At 47.8% G+C, this 19,530-nt stretch overlaps 1 protein-coding gene across 1 annotated transcript; it reads right to left on the bottom strand.

Moving 5' to 3' along the window:
* Positions 1–3,124: 3,124 nt before the first annotated feature.
* ttc9b (tetratricopeptide repeat domain 9B) lies at positions 3,125–18,125 on the bottom strand. Its single transcript, XM_047035935.1, has 3 exons — positions 17,448–18,125; positions 4,594–4,776; positions 3,125–4,328 (listed from the first exon to the last, which is right to left on the bottom strand). Exons 1-3 carry the CDS (start codon positions 17,929–17,931, stop codon positions 4,237–4,239), a joined length of 759 nt encoding a protein of 252 aa, XP_046891891.1. The 5' UTR covers positions 17,932–18,125; the 3' UTR covers positions 3,125–4,236.
* Between the last annotated feature and the right edge of the window lie 1,405 nt (positions 18,126–19,530).

Genomic DNA, 19,530 nt, shown 5'->3' with positions numbered 1-19,530 from the left:
GAATGACATGAGACCTGTTGAACACACATGCACACACACACACATATACACACAAAAACACACTGACAAAACGTGTTTTTTTTTACCTTCGATTTATTTCTCTACCCCTCCATTGTTTCCTGTGCTTATTCACTGTTTTGATCCTGCACCCTGCTTCCTCTCTCTTCTTCTCCCTACCTTTATTACTCCACTATTTTCCCTATCTCCCTCGCTACCCCCTCTCTCTGCCTCCCTCCCTCCCTCCCCCCACCTCTATTCCCCTCTTTATCTGTCTCCCTCCCACCTCTGCTCCCTCCTCTCTCCCTCCCTTCTTCTTGTTCTCTTCCTTCCTCTCTCTCTCTCTCTCTCTCTCTGGAGCTCAGGGAGTCATTAAGCTGGCCAGTCAGCAGTGACAGACACATTATTACCTTCAGAGAGAGATGGTGGGGGGGCAGAAGAGGTGGAGGGGGTGCAGGGGAGGGGTGGTGCAGTAGAAAGTATGGGAGAGAGTCCCTTCTGCTTAACCAGCATTGGGTCAAGGTATGTGAGTATCTATGTGCTGTTATTGTTAACATTCACCAACAGACACACTTTTAAGAGAGGCAACACACTTATGCAACAAAATTTCTTTTTCTTTTAAACTTTAATTATAGTCTTCATTAATCAATCTGTAGTGCATTCCCGGGCTAGCATTCGAACATTACTACTTAGCATAACCCACCCATGTCTGGACGGTGAGATATAGAAAGCAGATCTTCCTTACTCGAGAGAGAGATATAAAAAGACAGAGATAGAGGGAGAGAGGGAGAAAGATAGAGAGAAACAAAGAAGAAGAAAGAGAGTGAGAGAGGAGGAGAGACAGACATAGATGTAAGGGCTTAATAGAGTCATCACCACTCTGGGGTCTTCAGCTTCTGGTCTATCTTTCTCTATGGCAGGAGTGAGAGACCAATGAAAAGAAGCATGTACTGCAGTTCCTGTTCTTGTAGTTCCTCTGGGTCCTGTGGTTCTCCAGGTACATGATCCCCGCTCACTTTTCTCAACAACAGCAACAGGAAGGAAACTGTATTTTTTATAAAGGACAGGTCAAAGGTTGCTTTAGACTACAGACTTAGTCTTGGAGAGGGGGGGGGGGGGGAAGGGGGGACTGGACCCCCCACACAGACAGACAGACAGACACAAGGACACAACCAGTCGCTGTGGAGACGATATCACAGGACTCCTTCTCTCTCTGGTACTCATCGTACATGAAATAACTCAGTAAAGTAAAGCTGTTCCCAACCAGTACTTTTCCACTTTGTTGCTGTCTTTTGTTGAATGTTTGTTTTTCACTTTTTTACAATTGTCTCATAACCACAGAACTATGTTTTGACAAACATGTAACCTTAAAAGACGTCAAAGGAAAGAAGAAAATGAAGCAACAAGCACATAGCCATTTACTTTCCAATCACCTTTTTTTGTGCTTTTGTTGTTTTCTTGTTCGCTGAGCATGTGACACAGAAGGTCTGTTGTCTCTACCTCTATTAGCAAAGAACAGACAGTATGGTGTTACATTATGTTCCCATAACAACTGGTCCTGGGTCAGTCACAGTTGATCTGACAGCTGATTGTCTATGGGCTGAGGTCTGGATGAACTGAACCCAGACCTGTAGTTAATGAGCAGGAAGCAATTCTAGACAGCCATACACACGGGGCAGGAATGAGTCAGCATGATCGGACAGAAACAAGATGGCCGCCTGGTGCCATGGAGAGGATGATCATGGGACCAGACCTTTCCCAGGAGGGGAGCCTGGGGGAGGGGACTGAGACCAGGTAACCATGGAGACCACAGAACAGGTCCCTACAGATGCTTTGCTCTGCTCTCCATCACAGTTCTGTTCAGCTATTTATCCCTGTCTTTCTCTCTGCGTCTGTCTCTCCCTGTTGTTGGTTTAACTTGTTCACTGTTGTTGCTCTTGGTCAATCTCTCTCCTCAGTCTGAAAGAAATCCAAGTTATCTCTCTCCTCAGTCTGAAAGAAATTCAGGTTTATCTCTCTCCCCAGGCTGTTAAGTATTCAGGCCAGTCTCTGTCTTCACCGAGAGACCAGAAAGAGTTCTGAATGTCCAAGGCCTCTCTTTGATCCTGACTGCTCATCCACAGCTTCAGATCTTGTTAGTAGAGAGCCCCAGAGCAGGCCAGTCCAGTCCCCGATCCTGGGTCCCAATCCCCTCTCTCCTATCCCAGCCTGAGACCCAAAACTGCTGCACGCTGACCCTAATTCCTCCTCCTCTCAGGGTCCAGTACAGGCGAGTTATCCACCCTCCAGATCCAGGGTTTAATCTAGGCCACTGTGCTGCTGTGACTCTCCTGGGAATCCCTTCTGTGTGGTAGGAGTCTGCTAGCAGAGTGTTTAACTGGGCTAAATGGCTAAGGGGGCTAGCATGCCATGACAAGAAGCAGCAACAAACCAGACACACACCATCCGTTCCCAATCTGGATCCAAGATGGCTTCCTGTGGAGCTGCAGGTTGCCATGCAGGGGCTTGTCTTGCACACAGGGGTGGGAGTTGGGGGGGGGATTGGGCCCCATGGTTCTGGAGTAGGAGATTAAGGTAATGCTATTACATGTCTGTCACACCTCCTTAGCAAAGGACTGGAAGGCCAACTTCCTGTCAGCATTTCTGGAGTTGGTTTTTAACAAACTGTTTGATAAACTGTTAATAAACAACTGTCAGACCACGCTTTAATTCAGCCATCAGGTCATCAATCGCTGTTTATGTACTCTAAGTGATGGGAACTCGGCTCTTGGGATAATTTATCAAATGAATAAAGATTACACTGACACCTATTTATATAAAATTTGTTGGAATATCAAACACTGTATAAGGGACTGACAGGGCTGGGATGGCAGAAAGGCAGGACAGGTGTGTGTGATCTGTCTTCTGCTCCGAGTCTGTCAGCGTCAGCATTTAAGGGCTTCCTAGACAGAAATCGGTGATGCAGAGCTCTGTGGAGAAGAACTCCCTATCTAAGGAGAATTCTAGAACGGTCCAGTAGACCTGCAGCCAGCTGTGCTTGATGGAACTTCCTACTGACTATTATTTTCCATTGTGACATCATTAGCTTTAGTGCTGTTGGGGCAGAGGAGGGGGGCGGGGGGGGGGGGGGGGGTAAAACAGTTAGTTACACAGCACTCTTCAGTGGGGGGGTTGGACGACAACTTCAATACACGGATCCACAACAACACATACCTGTTACACAGCTGGACAGTCTGCTAGTTAATTTGCCCCTCAGAAAAGACAGGTTATGCTCTCTGCTTTTTTAAACAACCAACATGTAAGTAAGTACAATGAATATCAACAGCAAAATAAAAAATCCTGGTCAAATATAAAGAAAGGATCACAAACACTTGAATTAGCCCTTGAATTGAAAAACTGAGACCAGGTAGTTCAGAAGAAAGGAAGAGGGCAGGAACACGGAGACAGAGGCAAGCTCCCTCAAACTATATCCTTCAGTAAACAGCCAAAAGATATAGCGATTGCGTGTTAGCTCAGGTACACATGTACCTAGCTCTTAGCGAGTCTATGTCTAACCTAGTCTCTATCTATCCCGTGGCTAGCATTGTAGCTGGCCTGTTTATAGCATGCTAGCTTGTAGCGTGGTGATGAGAGCAGGTCTCCTCAGGGTCGCTGGGTTCTGAGGACACTGTAGGGGGACAGGTTTGGCCTCACGGGCCACCATCCATCTGGGCATCTGATATGTAGTACACCTCACACAACTCCCATCCTCCTCCACCCAGAACCTAACCACCACCATCCCACACACTTCCACCTGCTCCCTAGCCCACTACCCCCACCCTAGCCCTCCACTGTCCCACAACCTTCCTTTGGTCCTCAAATCATGAAATAAAGAAAATAAAATGAAAACTGAACATGTTTTTAAATTTTTTCAGAAGTTTACCAATTCAAGCCTAACAACTCCTCATGTTGTTTATCTTTCTGAAGCTCCTTTTCCGTTCAACGTTTTACGCTGCTTGTTGTTGTTTTGTTGACAGTTTGGGGAGGGAAGCCCCAGGTGGGGAGGAATCCAGGAAAGGGAAGGAGGGAAGGAAGTTATTGAGCGCAAAATGCTCAGTTTTCATCCTGGTTGGTCTGTAGAGTTTGAGCCTTCCTCATCTAGCGATCTGTCAGAGAAAAGGAGAAGGAGGAAGAGTAGGATGGAGGGTGTAGGGATCTCAGGTCACAGGAATGGAGATGAGCAGGTGTCGAGGTCAGAGGTTAACCCAGAGCCTCCTCTCTCTCTCTGTCTCGCTGGCTGCTTTTGATCATCTTCATCTCCGTCAGCTGGATGTACCTCAACACGTTGGTGTCTGGGGGTTTGGACAGGAAAGCACAGAGAGAGAGAGAGACAGAGAGAGAGAGAGAGACATAGAGAGAGAGAGAGAGAGACAGAGAGAGAGAGAGAGAGAGAGAGAGAGAGAGAGAGAGAGAGAGAGAGAGAGAGGGGGAGGGTGGGCGAGGGAGAAAACGGAGAATCATTTTATCATGGACATTGTTGGTTTACTGTCATCTTAACATGACTGACACTGAAAGGAGCCGTTCACCCCAAAAAAGAGCACCACATGCTGGGCTTACCTGTGGGTTCTCGGTTCTTGGCGTCACGTAGGTAGCGCAGGGCACAGTCGTAGTCTCCCAGGTGGTAGAAGGCGATGCCGGCACGGTACATGGCCTTGAAGTGATCCCTCTGGTGACCCAGCACCTTCAGACAGTACTCTTTCACACGCTCATAGTTCACCAGCTCCGACTGCAGCAGGCAGGCTGGGGGGGGACAAACATACAGTTTAAAAGTGACAAGTAGGGTACAGAGACGAGAACAAGAGAGATGAGGAGGGGTTGAAACTGATGGAGAGAGAGAAATAGACTGAGTCACTGCACCTCCACTGCAGCTCAGAACAGTACAACAGTACCATCCTGAGATACATTACACCAACAGGGGGTGGGACGACGGATTTATGTCAAGCAGAAGAGAAAGACAGAGACTCCTAGATTACAGAGAGATAGAAATAGATATAAACAGACATAAATAACTCCAGGACACAGCGCTGAGAAGCTAGTAATCATATTAATAAAGTGTAGTAGAGCAGGGACAGAGACCACATCAACTAACACACACACACGCACACACACACACGCACACACCCACACACACACACACACACACACCAAAGGAGGCCTGAGGGATGCTGTGTAATCTAGTTCACCATGCTGCTGCTGTTGAACTCTCCTGGAAATGGGTGGAGGGGGTATTGGTGCGGGGGGCGTGGCGCGGCGGAGGGGAAACTAGCAAGCATAGCACACCTTTAGAATTACAAGCTAATGGAGTCACCATGCTTAATCCATGTTTCCCTGACTTGGCAGGGAAGGGGCGCTGAAAAGAGAGTGGAGGAGAGGGGGTGGGGGGGAGGAGCGTGGAGAAGAGAGATCAGAAAAAGGAAGTGCAGAGGGGTGGAGGGAGGGAGGGAGGGAGGGAGGAAGAGGGGTGGAGGGAGGGAAGGAGGAAGAGGGATGGAGGGAGGGAAGGAGGGAGGAAGAGGGGTGGAGGGAGGGCAGGAGGGAGGAAGAAGGGTGGAGGGAGGGAAGGAGGAAGAGGGATGGAGGGAGGGAAGGAGGAAGAGGGGTGGAGGGAGGGCAGGAGGGAGGAAGAGGGGTGGAGGGAGGGCAGGAGGGAGGAAGAGGGGTGGAGGGAGGGCAGGAGGGAGGAAGATGGGTGGAGGGAGGGCAGGAAGGAGGAAGAGGGGTGGAGGGAGGGCAGGAGGGAGGAAGAGGGGTGGAGGGAGTGCAGGAAGGAGGAAGAGGGGTGGAGGGAGGGCAAGAGGAAGAGGGGTGGCCCACTAGGGACACTTTCAGTTTGAGCACCTGTCACCTCCCTGTAACACTGGTCCCCAGATAGGTAGATGAAGTGTGTGTGTGTGTGCGTGCACGTTTTGGAGTGTGTATTTGTGTGTGTGCAACAATGCTTGTTGGAATGGAATAGGGCTTCATCAATCAGTGGGAATTTGTCCACAAATGCATCAAACTAAATTATTCATCATGGACGTCAGGGGATGAGGCCTGCCATTACAGATCTATGGGGATATGTGTGTGTGTGCATAGGTATGTCTGTATGTATGTGTGTGTGTGTGTGTGTGTGTGCATAGGTATGTCTGTATGTCTGTGTTTGTGAGCTTCTCTTCATCTCTCCCTCTTTCATATCTCACTTCTTGTTCCCTCTCTCCCCATCTTTCTGTGCTGTTTTTAAATCTTAACGCCTCCAGCCACCAATCTCAACACTATCGTGACACTGGAGCTTGTTACTTTATGCTACTACAGGGTTAGCATACACACACACACACACAAACACACACACACATACACACAATTTTCTCTCTGTCCATTAGTCACTGTTCATCCACCCATGCATCCATCTCTCCATCCATATTTCTGCACTATCAGCCAGTACCGTGGAGATCTAGGATGATCCAGTTACAGATACTAATAGCATAATGGCTAACGATCTCAGAATTCACCAACAGGCATGGATGTAGGCAGACACACACACACACACACACACACACAGGAGGGCCATTAGCCAGACGGACGGAGTGTTTGAGGGAAGAGAACAGCATTATCCTGTGTTATGCTGTGATAATGATAGCAGCATCAAGACCAGCCCAGGGTAACAATATCAACACCATCCCAACACACACACACTCCCTCACACCGCACAAACTCACACACACAAATGTAGTGTTCAACAAGGATTGTGTTGACCTGAGACATATAGAGTGATGAGAAAGAGATAGAGGGAGAGAGAGAGAGAAAGAGGGAGAGAGAGAGGGAGAGAGAGAGAGAGGGAGAGAGTAAGAGATTGACGGAGGAAGGTCATTAAAGGTATGGCCTTGACCACATTGATATGGGAGTCTCTCACTCAAATGATTTTCTCTTCCTCTCTGTCTGTCTCTTGGAGTCCTACAGAGAGACAGATTGTACGGGGGAGAAGTATGCCACGAGAAAGATTTTGTCTTATCTCTTTTAGGAAAAATCCAACAGGTGCAACGACAGCTGCTTAGTGTGTGTGGGCGAGTGTACAGTATATATGTGTGTGTGTAAATGTGTGTGTGTCTGTGTAAATGTGTGTGTATGTGTGAAGAGAGGTGCCATGTGAGTGGGTGCAGTTAACACATGTTCTGGATTTTTTTTCTTCTGTGCAGAACAGAACAGCAGACAGGTAGAAACTGACTCTCAACCAAGAAGAACTGACTCTCGACCAGGAAGAACTGACACTCAACCAGGAAGGGATGGAGGAAATGACTGAAAGAGAAAGAGAGATGCATGAAAAGAGACATGGAGGGATGAGTGTAAGAGGAGATGAATGGCAAATGGAACCACAGACGAACTGCACAAAAAAAGGGAAAACTCTGCAGCAATGGATATCAGATTAGAGAGACACCACTCCCTCACTCAGACTCCTTTAATTGTATTATCTCTATCTGTCTCTCTCTGTCATCTCTTTTGTTCACTTGTTTCCTTATCTCTCCTCCATCACCTCTCTTCTCTTCCTTGAACTCCCTCTTTCTTTCTCTTCCTCCTTCTTTATTCCCTCTTTTCTCTTGTCTTTTTTCTCTCTCCATTCTTCACACATCCCTCACATCTATCAGCAATGTCTCCCTCCCTCCCTCCCAGGGTCGTTTTGAGGAGGCTAATTTAAAACCACTGGTGTGGAGTGGATTAGTCTGCTGTCCATCACTCTGGAAGGCCAGACCGCTGATCCACACATACCTACACACCACACACAACATCTATACACACGCGCACACAGTGCACACACAAAACTGCTAAAGGTTTGGTATCGTTTGGGTTTTTTCGATACCGGTGCCAAATCGATACTTTTAAAACGGTTCCGGTGCCTGAACCGATAAAAAGAAAAGGAAAAAGAGAGCCCCAAAACAAAAGAACAGCTTTATTATGGAGAAAAAAAACAGTTGTCTGCCATGTTATTTGACTATCCGTCTTCCGACATGCATTCACGTGAATTTTCTATTAGGAAATTATATAAGTGCAGTAGGCTAAATTTTAAATAACGATCATGTGCGGTGATGATGCTTCTCATGTCCATTTCAGAGCGCCAGAGGGCAAATATTTCAATAGACAGCTCAGGCATTTATGAGGCACCGAAATCTGCGTTTTGATTAAGTCCACTACATACCGTCATATAGGTACCGCTGCCATTTCAGTACCCAACCCTAATTCTTAATGGCTGCAACCCGGGTACTAAGAGCCCTTCAGTCTCTGGACATCACTTGCAGATCATCTCTCCAGTCCCTCCAGGAATAGCTCTCTAAGCCCTCAGTCAATACCCTCTCTCTTCCACTGCACCTCCCTCCCTCCCTCCTCTGTCATTGAGAAGGGCAGGGTTGACGCTGCTGGCTCTCTTCATCACCTGACTGTTCTGACATGACACAGCAGTCTGCTCTGATGCCACTTTGCCCTCTGTTTCTCTGTCCCTCTCTCTCGCATCCTGTCCTCCCTTGCCTTCCTTGTATTTTCTGTTTTTCTTGTCTTTTGTCTTTTGCCCCATCATCTATAGATCTATTCATCTCCTATCTTTTTTCTCTCTTTCTTCTCTCTGCTCTCTTCTCTCTGTCCCCCTCTCTCTGTCCCGCTCTCTCTCTCCCCTCTCTCTGTCTCTCTCTCTCTGTCCCGCTCTCTCTCTCCCCCTCTCTCTGTCTCTCTCTCTCTGTCCCTCTCTCTCTGTACCCCTCTCTCTTTCCCCCCTGTCTCTGTCCCTCTCTCTCTGTAAAGCTGAATTTACTACCCTCTCTCCTTCTTCCTCCCCTCTACCCCTCTTTTCTCTCAGAGTTCTGCATGGTGGCTGTTATAGCTATTCAAATTCTCCATTGATCCAGTAAAGCAGCCTCCTTTGAGGTTGAAAGCAGAGACCTTGGCTCCCTGATGACTAAAATTCCTCATTTCCTCAAGTCATTAAAGACGGAAATATCTGTATGAGAACAAGAGCTACAAATAAGCTCTCTCAGAGTGTCTGCCACTGATGCACTTAGACTAAAACATCCTCCAATCACAGCAAGAAGCCCATCATTACACACCTTTGTTGATCTTTCGGTGTGTGTGTGTGTGTGAGTGTGAGTGAGTATGTGTACAGTATGTGTGTGCACTTCGCTGGCATCCTCAGCACTCCTCTGCAGAATTGCAGCGAGAAAAAAAAGAGAAACAGGTGTTTGTGCTCTCTCTGCTCTGATTGCATTCCCTGCACAGCGTGGCAGTGTTAGTCTTCCCCCTGGCAACATAGGGTTCCCCTGAACACACACACAAACCAACCATCTTTCTTAGAAAATGCAGGCACGCCAAACACATTTGCATGGATCACCCAGGGTACAACAGCAATCCATGGAGTGAAGGAAAATTAAGTAGCCAGCTTAATCTGTCAGATCCCTCCCATAGAGTGAGATAGGGAGAAACAGAGAGAGAGAGACATAGGGAGAAACAGGGAGAGAGAGAGAGAGAGAGATAGGGAGAAACAGAGAGAGAGTGAGATAGGGAGAAACAGAGAGAGAGTGAGATAGGGAGAAACAAAGAGAGAGAGATAGGGAAAAACAGGGAGAGAGAGAGAGATAGGGAGAAACAGAGAGAGAGTGAGATAGGGAGAAACAGAGAGAGAGTGAGATAGGGAGAAACAGAGAGAGAGAGATAGGGAAAAACAGGGAGAGAGAGAGATATTGAGAAACAGAGAGAGAGTGAGATAGGGAGAAACAGAGAGAGTGAGATAGGGAGAAACAGAGAGAGAGAGATAGGGAAAAACAGAGAGAGAGTGAGATAGGGAGAAACAGAGAGAGAGTGAGATAGGGAGAAACAGGGAGAGAGAGAGAGATACGGAACAACAGAGAGAGAGTGAGATAGGGAGAAACAGAGAGAGAGAGATAGGGAAAAACAGGGAGAGAGAGAGAGATAGGGAGAAACAGAGAGATAGAGATAGGGAAAAACAGATGGAGATATGGAGAAACAGAGAGAGAGATAGATAGGGAGAAACAGAGAAAGAGAGATAGGGAAAAACAGAGAGAGATAGTGAGAAACAGAGAGAGGGAGAGAGGAGAGAGAGAGAGAGAGAGAGAGAGAGAGAGAGAGAGAGAGAGAGAGAGAGAGAGAGAGAGAGAGAGAGAGAGAGAGAGAGAGAGAAAGAGAGAGAGAGAGAGAGAGAGAGGGAGAGAGAGCAGGGGGGGAGTAGGAATAAGAGACTCACATAAAGAGAGAGAGAGAGATAGAGATAAGAGAGGGGATTTATCCTAAATCAGATGCTGTGTGCTGTGCATCCAGTCATCTTTGAGCTTTTCTCTCCTTCTGTTCCTCTACAGATATGAGGTAACCCAGTACTCCCTCCCCCTCATGCCCTGCCTCGCCTGCCTCGCCTGCCTTGCCTGCCTCGCCCACCCCGGCACCAGTCTGCTCACCTACAACAATCACTTCTTCAGGAGATGACTCCCCTGTTTAAATATTAATATGCTAGAAGGAGTTGTCACCATGACTACTGAGTCTCCTACATGAGACGGACACAGCGCGATGACTTCATCGGCGATTACATCATTACGGACCAACTCAGCGTTCTCGGGTCCGTGACTGGGGTCAAAAACATCGTTGAGCGACCTCAGAGATGATCTCGTCTGGTTTCCTACAGGGAACCAGGTGGTGGTCTTCCACTTCCTGTCCAATTCATGTAAGTGAAGTGCCGTATTTGTAAAAGACCTTCAGCTGACCAGACACACTGCCCTTCACTGAGGGACACGGGACAGGCACCAAGGTGTGGTGGCACTTAAATGGAGAAACAAGGGAAGAGGGAGGGAGAGAGAGGGGTAGTGAGAAAGAGAGGGGGCAAAGGGGTGGTGACAGAGAGGAGGAGAGAGAGAAACAGAGAGAACGAGACAGAGAGAAAGAGAGGGGGCAAGAAAGCAAGAGAGAGAGAGAGAGACAGAGAGAAAGAGGGAGAGACAAATGGAGAGGGAGAGAGGGAGAGAGAGAGAGAGGGACAGAAGGAGAGAGATAGAGAGTGAGAGGGACAGAGGGAGAGAGATAGCGATGGCTCTGCCAACTACCTTGGCCAGCGTTCTCTCAGAGTCAGCTTTGATGCGCTCCTCTGCCGTCAAACAGTAAAACTACTGTGAGCTTCTAAGTGGTTCAACAAACCAGCTGATATGTGAGACTGTCCTGATCAACACTCTCATCTGGTTTCAGGCTGGCAATGCTGGTTCTCTGTCTGGGAAGGATGCTGCTGGAACACCAATCTGAACACAGCTGGTCACACATACAGTACAAGAGGTAGACCAGCCAGTCAGCCAGTCAGTCAGCCAGTCAGTCAGTCAGTCAGTCAGTCAGACAGTCAGACTAGCCAATCAGAGGGCGATCCAGGTTCATAAACAACGTGTCTCCATTCTACTAGGCCAGGACAGCCCGGAACATTCTGTCTTTCTTTCAACCTAGACTTATCTCTTCTGTGCTCCAATATGTTTCTGGATTTGAAAACAAAGAACGATATCATCTCTACTCTGGAGATGAGTAAAGTATAAGTGTGTGCTCTCCTAGCTGAGGCCACAGGAGCAACACTGAGGACTGACACCATCTCTCATTTCATTGTTGCTAGGCCACAGAGACAACACTGTAGTCTGACAACACCGTAAATACATAAACCCACCAATGTGGAGAGAACCCAGACAGATGTCTAAACAGTTAGCCTGATCAGAGAGCTGAGAGTCCACTGGAGCTCTGTGTGATAGGCTGCTTCGTGTCACTGTATCCTCATCACTGTTGAGTTGGCATGCCATCATATTCTGCATACTCTCCCTCTCTCTCCTTTCCTGTTTCCCTGTCTCTCTCTTTCCATCCCCCTCCGGCCAACCCCCCCTCTCTCCATCCTCATGATAATACCAGATGACTAGGTGTTATTTAGTTATGACACAAGGCTCCCTCTCCCCAGCCTGCTGTCCCCCTCCCTCTCTCACCTACTTCCTCTGCCTCCTCCCCCCGCACTTCGCTCTCGATCATTGGAAACACTTGTACCTCTTCTTCCCCGCTCTCTTCCAAATTATCTCTCTCTCTCTCTCTCTCTCTCTCTCTCTCTCTCTCTCTCTCTCTCTCTCTCTCTGTCTGTCTGTCTGTCTCTCTCTCTCTCTCTCTCTCTCTCTCTCTCTCTCTCTCTCTCTCTCGCTCTCTCTCTCTCTGTCTCTCTCTCTCTCTCTCTCTCAGTCTCTCTCTCAGTCTCTCTCTCTCTCTCTCTCTGTCGCTCTCTCTCTCTCTCTCTCTCTCTCTCTCTCTCTCTCTCTCTCTCTCTCTCTCTCTGTCTCTCTGTCTCTCACACACACACACACACACTCCCCTCTTTAACCCTGTCCACCCCCTTCAGCTGTGGTGGAGTGGTGTGGTGTGTGTGGAGGAGTACATTGTGGTACAGTACAGTACAGGCCAACCATGCCCCCCACGGCAGCAACCATGCCATCTGCAGACCTGGCACACTAGACGCCTGCAGCTCCCAGCTCCAAACTGTTTTCCCAAATTCTTCTCCATCCCACAGGAATTTATTCGCCCTGGTCTCCTTCTGTTCCCTCCCTCCCTTCTATTCCTCCTATTCCTCCTATTCCTCCCTCCCTCCCTCCCTCCCTCCCTCCCTCCCTCCCTCCCTCCCTCCCTCCCTCCCTCCCTCCCTCCTATTCCTCCTTCCTCTCCCTCTCTTCTACCTCTCCCTTCCTCCTCTCCTGTCTTTCCTTATTTTTTTGTTCTCCTCTCCCTCTTGTCCTTTTCTCGTCTCTTTGCTAGGGAGACCTTATGTATCGTGACATTGTGCATCTGGAGATACCTGACGAACAGAATATCTGCCTCATTCTCAAAGCTTCTACTCTGTTGTAGGAGAGTGGATCCCGTAGTCTGTAGAGTTCTCAGAGGAACAGATGTTGTTGACATCTAACAGCTCATTAAAACCTCATTACAATGACTGCCTGCAACTGCAAGTCACAGTTCAGAAGTTCATCGATGAACTGGCCCCTTGCTGAAATGACGAGTTCAGATAGATGGGGTGTGGAATACTGACACACACACACGCTCACGCAAACACTCTCTTTCTCTCACACACACAGAGACACACAGAGACACACAAACACTCGATTTCTTCTTAGGCATGACAGGTGGGTGGAAACTGCTGGGTCATCACGACTGCAAGCACAGTGATCCGAAGCCGCTGGCTGTTACAAAACAAAGCGCATCACTTAGCACTTCCTGCTGCTGACTCCCCCCCCTACCCCCCCCCCCCCCCCCCCGATACTCATGACTCACACTCACAGGGAGCAAAACACACATTAGAGGCACTACTAGCCAATCAGACGATAGTTTGATCTTCCAGATGACCGGTACACAGTCTGTTTAATGCAACACTTATCTCCCCTTGAAAACAGGTCAAATATCTCTCCTCTTTCTAGATAGTTAGTCCAGATGTAGGCCTTTACAGTATGGCCCAGATGTAGGCCTTTACAGTTTGGCCCAGATTTAGGCCTTTACGGTATGATGATGACGTCCTCGCTTGTGCCTCACTTTCCAGGTCATCGGCAGGCTGTATTTGGTCACACACACACGCACACACACGCACACACACTCACACACTTGGTAACAGAATGCGTCTGGGTGAGCGGATGAATATTAGACCCACTCTGATTAACATGTTGCAGCAGACAGACAGACAGACAGACAGACAGACAGAGACAGGAAGGTAAAAACGGACAGGAAGGCAGGCAGACAGCATGTGACCATGTAGACACGGCCAGTAACATTTGGGATCTTTTTCTCTCTTAAAGAAGGCTGCTGAGTTCAGGCTTTTCTTCAGATGTTGGACTAACCTATTCAGAATCAAGTAACAGCACTAGGGTTTAGCCATGCCCTCTTCTTATCTCCACCTGCTTATTTATCTAACCATATCTGTCTCTGTCTCAGGGTCTGTCTCTTTCTCTCTCTCTCCCTCCATCTTTTCTCCTTCTCTCCTGCTAGTCTCTCTCTCTTTGTCTCGCTCTCGGTTCTCTTACTCTCCTGCTTGTCTCTCTTTCTGCTTCTCTCTCTTGCTAGCCTTGTTCACATCATACCATAAAAATCACTCGCTTGTGTTTGTATTGATTTCTTCTTTCCTCTCATCCAGCCAAGTTTTCCTTAATGTCTCCATGGCTGTATTCCTCCATCTGTCTTCAACTTTCTCTCTCTCTTTTCCCACTCCTCCCTCTCTCCTCTCTTTATCTATCTTCCCTCCCTCTACATCCTTCTCTTCTACATTACTTATTCTCTCTTCTCTCTTCCCCCATCTTTCCTCCTCTCTCTGCGTCCTCCAGGACGATCTCAGCCTGTCTCTTCTGATGTCTTCAGACAGACCTGTCCTGTCCTCTCTCCCAGCCCCCTTCAGACAGACCTGTCCTGTCCTCTCTCCCAGCCCCCTTCAGAAAGGTGCTGTGACTTGCACAGCACACATAACAGGAGGGAAAGCTTGTCAGTGTCACAACACATAACACAAACACTCATAGATATAAGACACATACACAAACACTCACACACACTAACAGCCATGTCAGCACAGCCAGTAAGAATGGCAGGATGAGCAGTCCCCGGCAACCACCCCCACCCCTCCCAGAGCCCCTCTCCCCCCTGGAGCCCTCCCCCCCCTGGAGCCCCTCCCCCCCTGGAGCCCCTCCCCCCCATACCCAACACAGCCCGAGGGCAGCTGCTGCCCGCAGTGCTACGATTGCTGAGACAAACAGAATCATACACACATCACACTCACAGATACTCAGAAACACACGGACAGTCACACACACACTATTATAAACACACAATATCACACACACACACATTAACAGAAACATACACACGTACATTCACACATAGACTGTCATAAACATACAATATTACAAGTACATCTACACACACACACATCCACAAGGTCACACACACACAGTGAAGCTGGTGGGTTCCTGTCCGCTCCGTTGCCCTGTAGCATGCGTCACAGCCTGGGCCAGCTGACCAATCACAGCACAGCCTCAGATACAAACCACAGGGGCCCCCTTCTGTCCAGCAGGACTCCGGGTACTGAGCTAGTCACAAATACGTAACAAGACAGCTACAGAGACAGACCAAGCCACAGACACCAACACAGCTACAGACACACACCAAGCCACAGACATAGAGTCTGAGACAGATTAATGAACAGGAACTACTACAACAAAAGGAAAAGATGTGCATGTTGGTTGCCATGGTAAATATGGTCAATGTAGTATGCTAGCGCCCACCCCCCCCCCTCACGTTCTCCCTCTCTGGCTATTTCTCTCTCTGTCCTCCCCCTCTGAACCTCTATTTTTCTGATCCTTTCCATATTTGTCCCCCTTCTCTATGTCTTTCTCTTTGTGTCTTTCTCTCTCTTTTTCTCTTTTGCACGTTCTAAACCTTCTCTCTCTCCCTCCTTCTGCCTCCCTTTCTCCTTCATTCCACAATGGGTCCCCAGTTAGACTCTCTCTCTCTCTCTCACACAGCATCTAGAGCAGAGTAGAGCAGAGTCTGCCTTAGCAGGGGTCAGAGCCATGTAAGGCCAACATGGAGGACAAGGATGACATGACAAAACAGCGAGCTACCCGCCTGCCTCTAACCTTCCTGCCTTTCACTAAGACACAACACAACTGGCCTGCCTCTAACCTTCCTGCCTTTCTCTAAGACACGACACAACTGGCCTGCCTCTAATCTTCCTGCCTTTCTCTAAGACACGACACAGCTACCGGCCTACCTCTAATCTTCCTGTCTGCTTCTCTCTAAAACACGACACAGTTTATGATTTATTATCCAAAATTGTTATGGTTACAATATCAATGGTCTCATCTGTTTGATCTGACAGATATTCTCTGTAGACACTCTCCTTGGTGAGATTGACCATCCAGGTTTCTAATCTTACACATCCCTGTTCTGGAGCAGAATTACTGCACAAGCAACAATCCGTCTTTGTCTTACACTCCCGTCTGGCAAACTGACCACCAGATCTGAATCTGCTAGCAGAACAATCTCTTACATCTGCTGGATTGATTAGATTATTTTTGTCATATTACAATCTCTTATAGACCCACATCTGTTGGCTTAGATGATTCTGCTTGAGACAAAGATTGACCATTAGGTGATATACAGCCATCCTGTAATGCTCTCCATCAGTGACATTCAGGAGTAAACATGGATCCTTGGATTGTCTTCTGTAACCTTGTGTCACCTCTCTCACGCAGCGCTGGTCGGAGAATGGGGACAGTCATAACAGAACAAGCACCACTGTTGCTATGGTGATGCACACACACTCTATTGTACCTCTTCTCTCTGCCTTCTGTTTTACTACTCCACCTACTCCTCTCTCCTTCCATCTCCTCCACTCCCCCCCCACCACCCCCAGGACTCCCACTTGTTCCTCCATGTATGTACAGTAAGGCTACATGTCATCTGTGACTCACAGGATGTGAGGTTTTATGACATCAACATAACTTCCCCCACAGAGAAAAGGCCTGGGTCAGAAGTCCCTGTTGAGTAGACAGACAAACAGAGAGTAGCTAGCCTCTGGTTGGCAGACAGGGATACAGGAAGTGCCCAGAGCCCCTGACTGTTTTTATTGCTTTGACCCCCCCCCCCTCCCTCTATTTCTCTCTCTCTCTTTCACACACACGCACAAACAAACACGCACAAACACACACACACACACATCTTTCTATAGGCTGAGCTAAAATAACCACTGATCAAGGCTTAAAGACAACATGTTGTGTCTAGTGTTACAATAATAAAAAAACGTTTAAGGATGACATATTTTATATAAAAACGGAAAGAAATACAAAATGAAACGGGAAATGATCCCAAGGAGCCAGACCGAGAGAGGGGGTTCAAATAGAAAGCATTACGCTAGATGGAAAAGCCTGGCGGCGGAATTCAGCGCCTGGCACGATCAACAATTATTTTTAACCCGTGTCAGCGTGCAGTAAATAAAGACTTCATCTTGACACCTTGACTGGCATATTAGGTCAATATCAGGTTACGCTCTTGTAAAACACGAGGTTTAGGATCACGAGAAACAGCCTAATCCATCGAATACACACATTCGCCATGATACCCGTGATAGGCTACTTATTCAGCACCATGATGCTGTCCACTGATTGCTTTGAGAAAGAAAAAAACATGCCGGTCTCATCAGTTTCTGATATTAACAGCCGGAGGAAATCAGACAGTTACGTGAAAAGCCATCTTAGTCAAGCGAACCCAATGAACCGGTACGAACAACAGCAAGAAACAGCTTTGAGTCAGAACGAGCTTTCCAGGTTCAAAAACCTTGGATTGGCGGTCGGCTGATAAGCTGCGTGTGTGAAACGGCGACTTCACAACCCCCCCACACAAACGTCTCCTCTCACCTGTCAAGCTGTCGTAACACTCGATCTCGGTTATCTCCACGGCTCTCCTCTGCTCCTCCGTCAATTTGGCGGTGGCTTGGTTTAGCAGGTTGACTTCGGAGCCCGTGGTTCCGTCGATGACATGCACCCCCTTTAAGTGAAGCAAAGCTCTGTGGTATTTCCCGATAGCTTCGCGAAATTTCTTTTCTTTGTAGCATCTATGACCCTCAACCTTGAATTCGATAGCTTTTTGGATCTTCGTCTCCATCTCCATTTCGGCCGAGCCGGTACGGTAACCTCCACTTCCACTGCCTCCTCCGCCGCCAACGTCTCCCCCGGCAGCCGCAGCCAGGCTCCGACCCCCGGCCTCAGGATAGCTCTTAAGGCTCTTTATTGAGTGTTGCTTGGCTTCCATCTCTCTCAGTTGGCGCGGATGGAGAGAGCCATGCTGTTCCGACGCGAAGGTCTGTTTTCTCGGGGGAGTCACGAGTAGCGTGCTGTGCATAAAGGATGCGAGGCGGAAGAGGAAAGCACGGAGACGGCAATAAAGAACAACGCGATGGTTATCTAAAAAGAAATCTAGCAGGACAGAGCTTATTCGATTAAAAAAGAAAACAGCAACATGTGTGATCAATGTTTGTCTCTAGAAAAAACTTAACACTATATAAAACCAATAATTGGCTAATAAACGCTTGGCTTTGATTCCTATTTAGAAGACTATTTCGTCGCTCAGACCTTTGCGCGCAAGGATGTTCCGACTGTGTGGTTCACCAGCTCCAGGCACGCGCAGCTTCAGCACCACAGACAGCGGGATCGCTTGCTCGCGGTGCATTGTGGGACATATAGAGTCGTGAGGTAATGCTGTATCACGAACGCAATCAAGCCCTGACAGGAAGCAGGCATACAGCTTTTAACACGGGCGCCAACTTGACGGGGAAATGTGTCGGCAAAATATGATTTATGATCGATTGCCAGTGAGAGGCAATCTGAAGATCTCGTGCCTCGCCCAACTATTTAAAGATGTCACGACCTCACTTGACGCTCAGCTGATCTAAACGAATTTTCTGTCATCCATAGATACCAATCAAACCAAATCCTTGCCTGACTTTGCAGGCTGCTTTAATGCAATAACACTGCCTAATAATAATTAAAAAATAAAATAAAAACATCTATACACAGTTCTGAACTGGGCCTTTTGTAAGCCTACATAGGTCAACCGATATATTGGACGTAGGCATAGGCCCAAAATAAAAAATAAAAAACTATGCTATCCCTAAACTGTCTGTTTCCGTCTTTTCATTTAGCTTAAATCACAATGTCCCCAGATAACCTGGTTTACACTGTCGTCCTCAGCATCTGACCGAATAGGGAACTGAACTCTTCTTTCCTGTTGGAGTCATGGAAACACCGACAGCGGAAGCCCCGTGAAGATCTGGAGAAGAGCGACCTCCAGGGGTTGGTTAATCAATTACATTGATTCATGTCCTCTCAATGTCATAATAACTAGCCTACAGTACACACAGAGACATATACACATGCACACAAAGATCACAGAAAGAAAGAAGAAAAGAGATGAGAGACTGGAGAGTGATTGTCATAGAGAGATGCTGTACAATAAGTAGAGACTCAGATGGATGAGCGGTTAGGGAATCGGGCTTGTGATCAGAAGGTCGCTGGTTTAATTCCCGGCTCTGTCAAATGTGTCCTTGGGCAAGGCACTTCACCCTACTTGCCTCGGAGGGAATGTCCCTGTACTTACTGTAAGTCGAGCGTCTACTAAATGCAGATGCAGTGAAATGGTTTAATGAAAAGCAATTAGCTGAATATCCTGGTCATTAGGGGAGATCAGTATTGACTCAGATCCATAGTTTTAACCCGTTGATGTGTTTTTATAGAAGATTCGTCACAGGTAAAGCAAACACGCACGATCGAAATAAGGGCTGGAACATGAAACCAGGATAGAATTGGATACCTTCATCGTCATGTGCCAACTGTCTCCCATTCTCCTTAAAAACTGACTGGCCAGCATGGGGATGACATCAAAGGACACATTGTTGAGGGTATGATAGGAGAGGTTGTTAATGACATCACAGAAAAGGCTGTG

This window comes from Hypomesus transpacificus, chromosome 15 (genome assembly GCF_021917145.1).
Source record: "Hypomesus transpacificus isolate Combined female chromosome 15, fHypTra1, whole genome shotgun sequence".
NCBI lineage: Eukaryota > Metazoa > Chordata > Actinopteri > Osmeriformes > Osmeridae > Hypomesus > Hypomesus transpacificus.
This window is presented reverse-complemented; position numbering and strand designations above follow the sequence as displayed.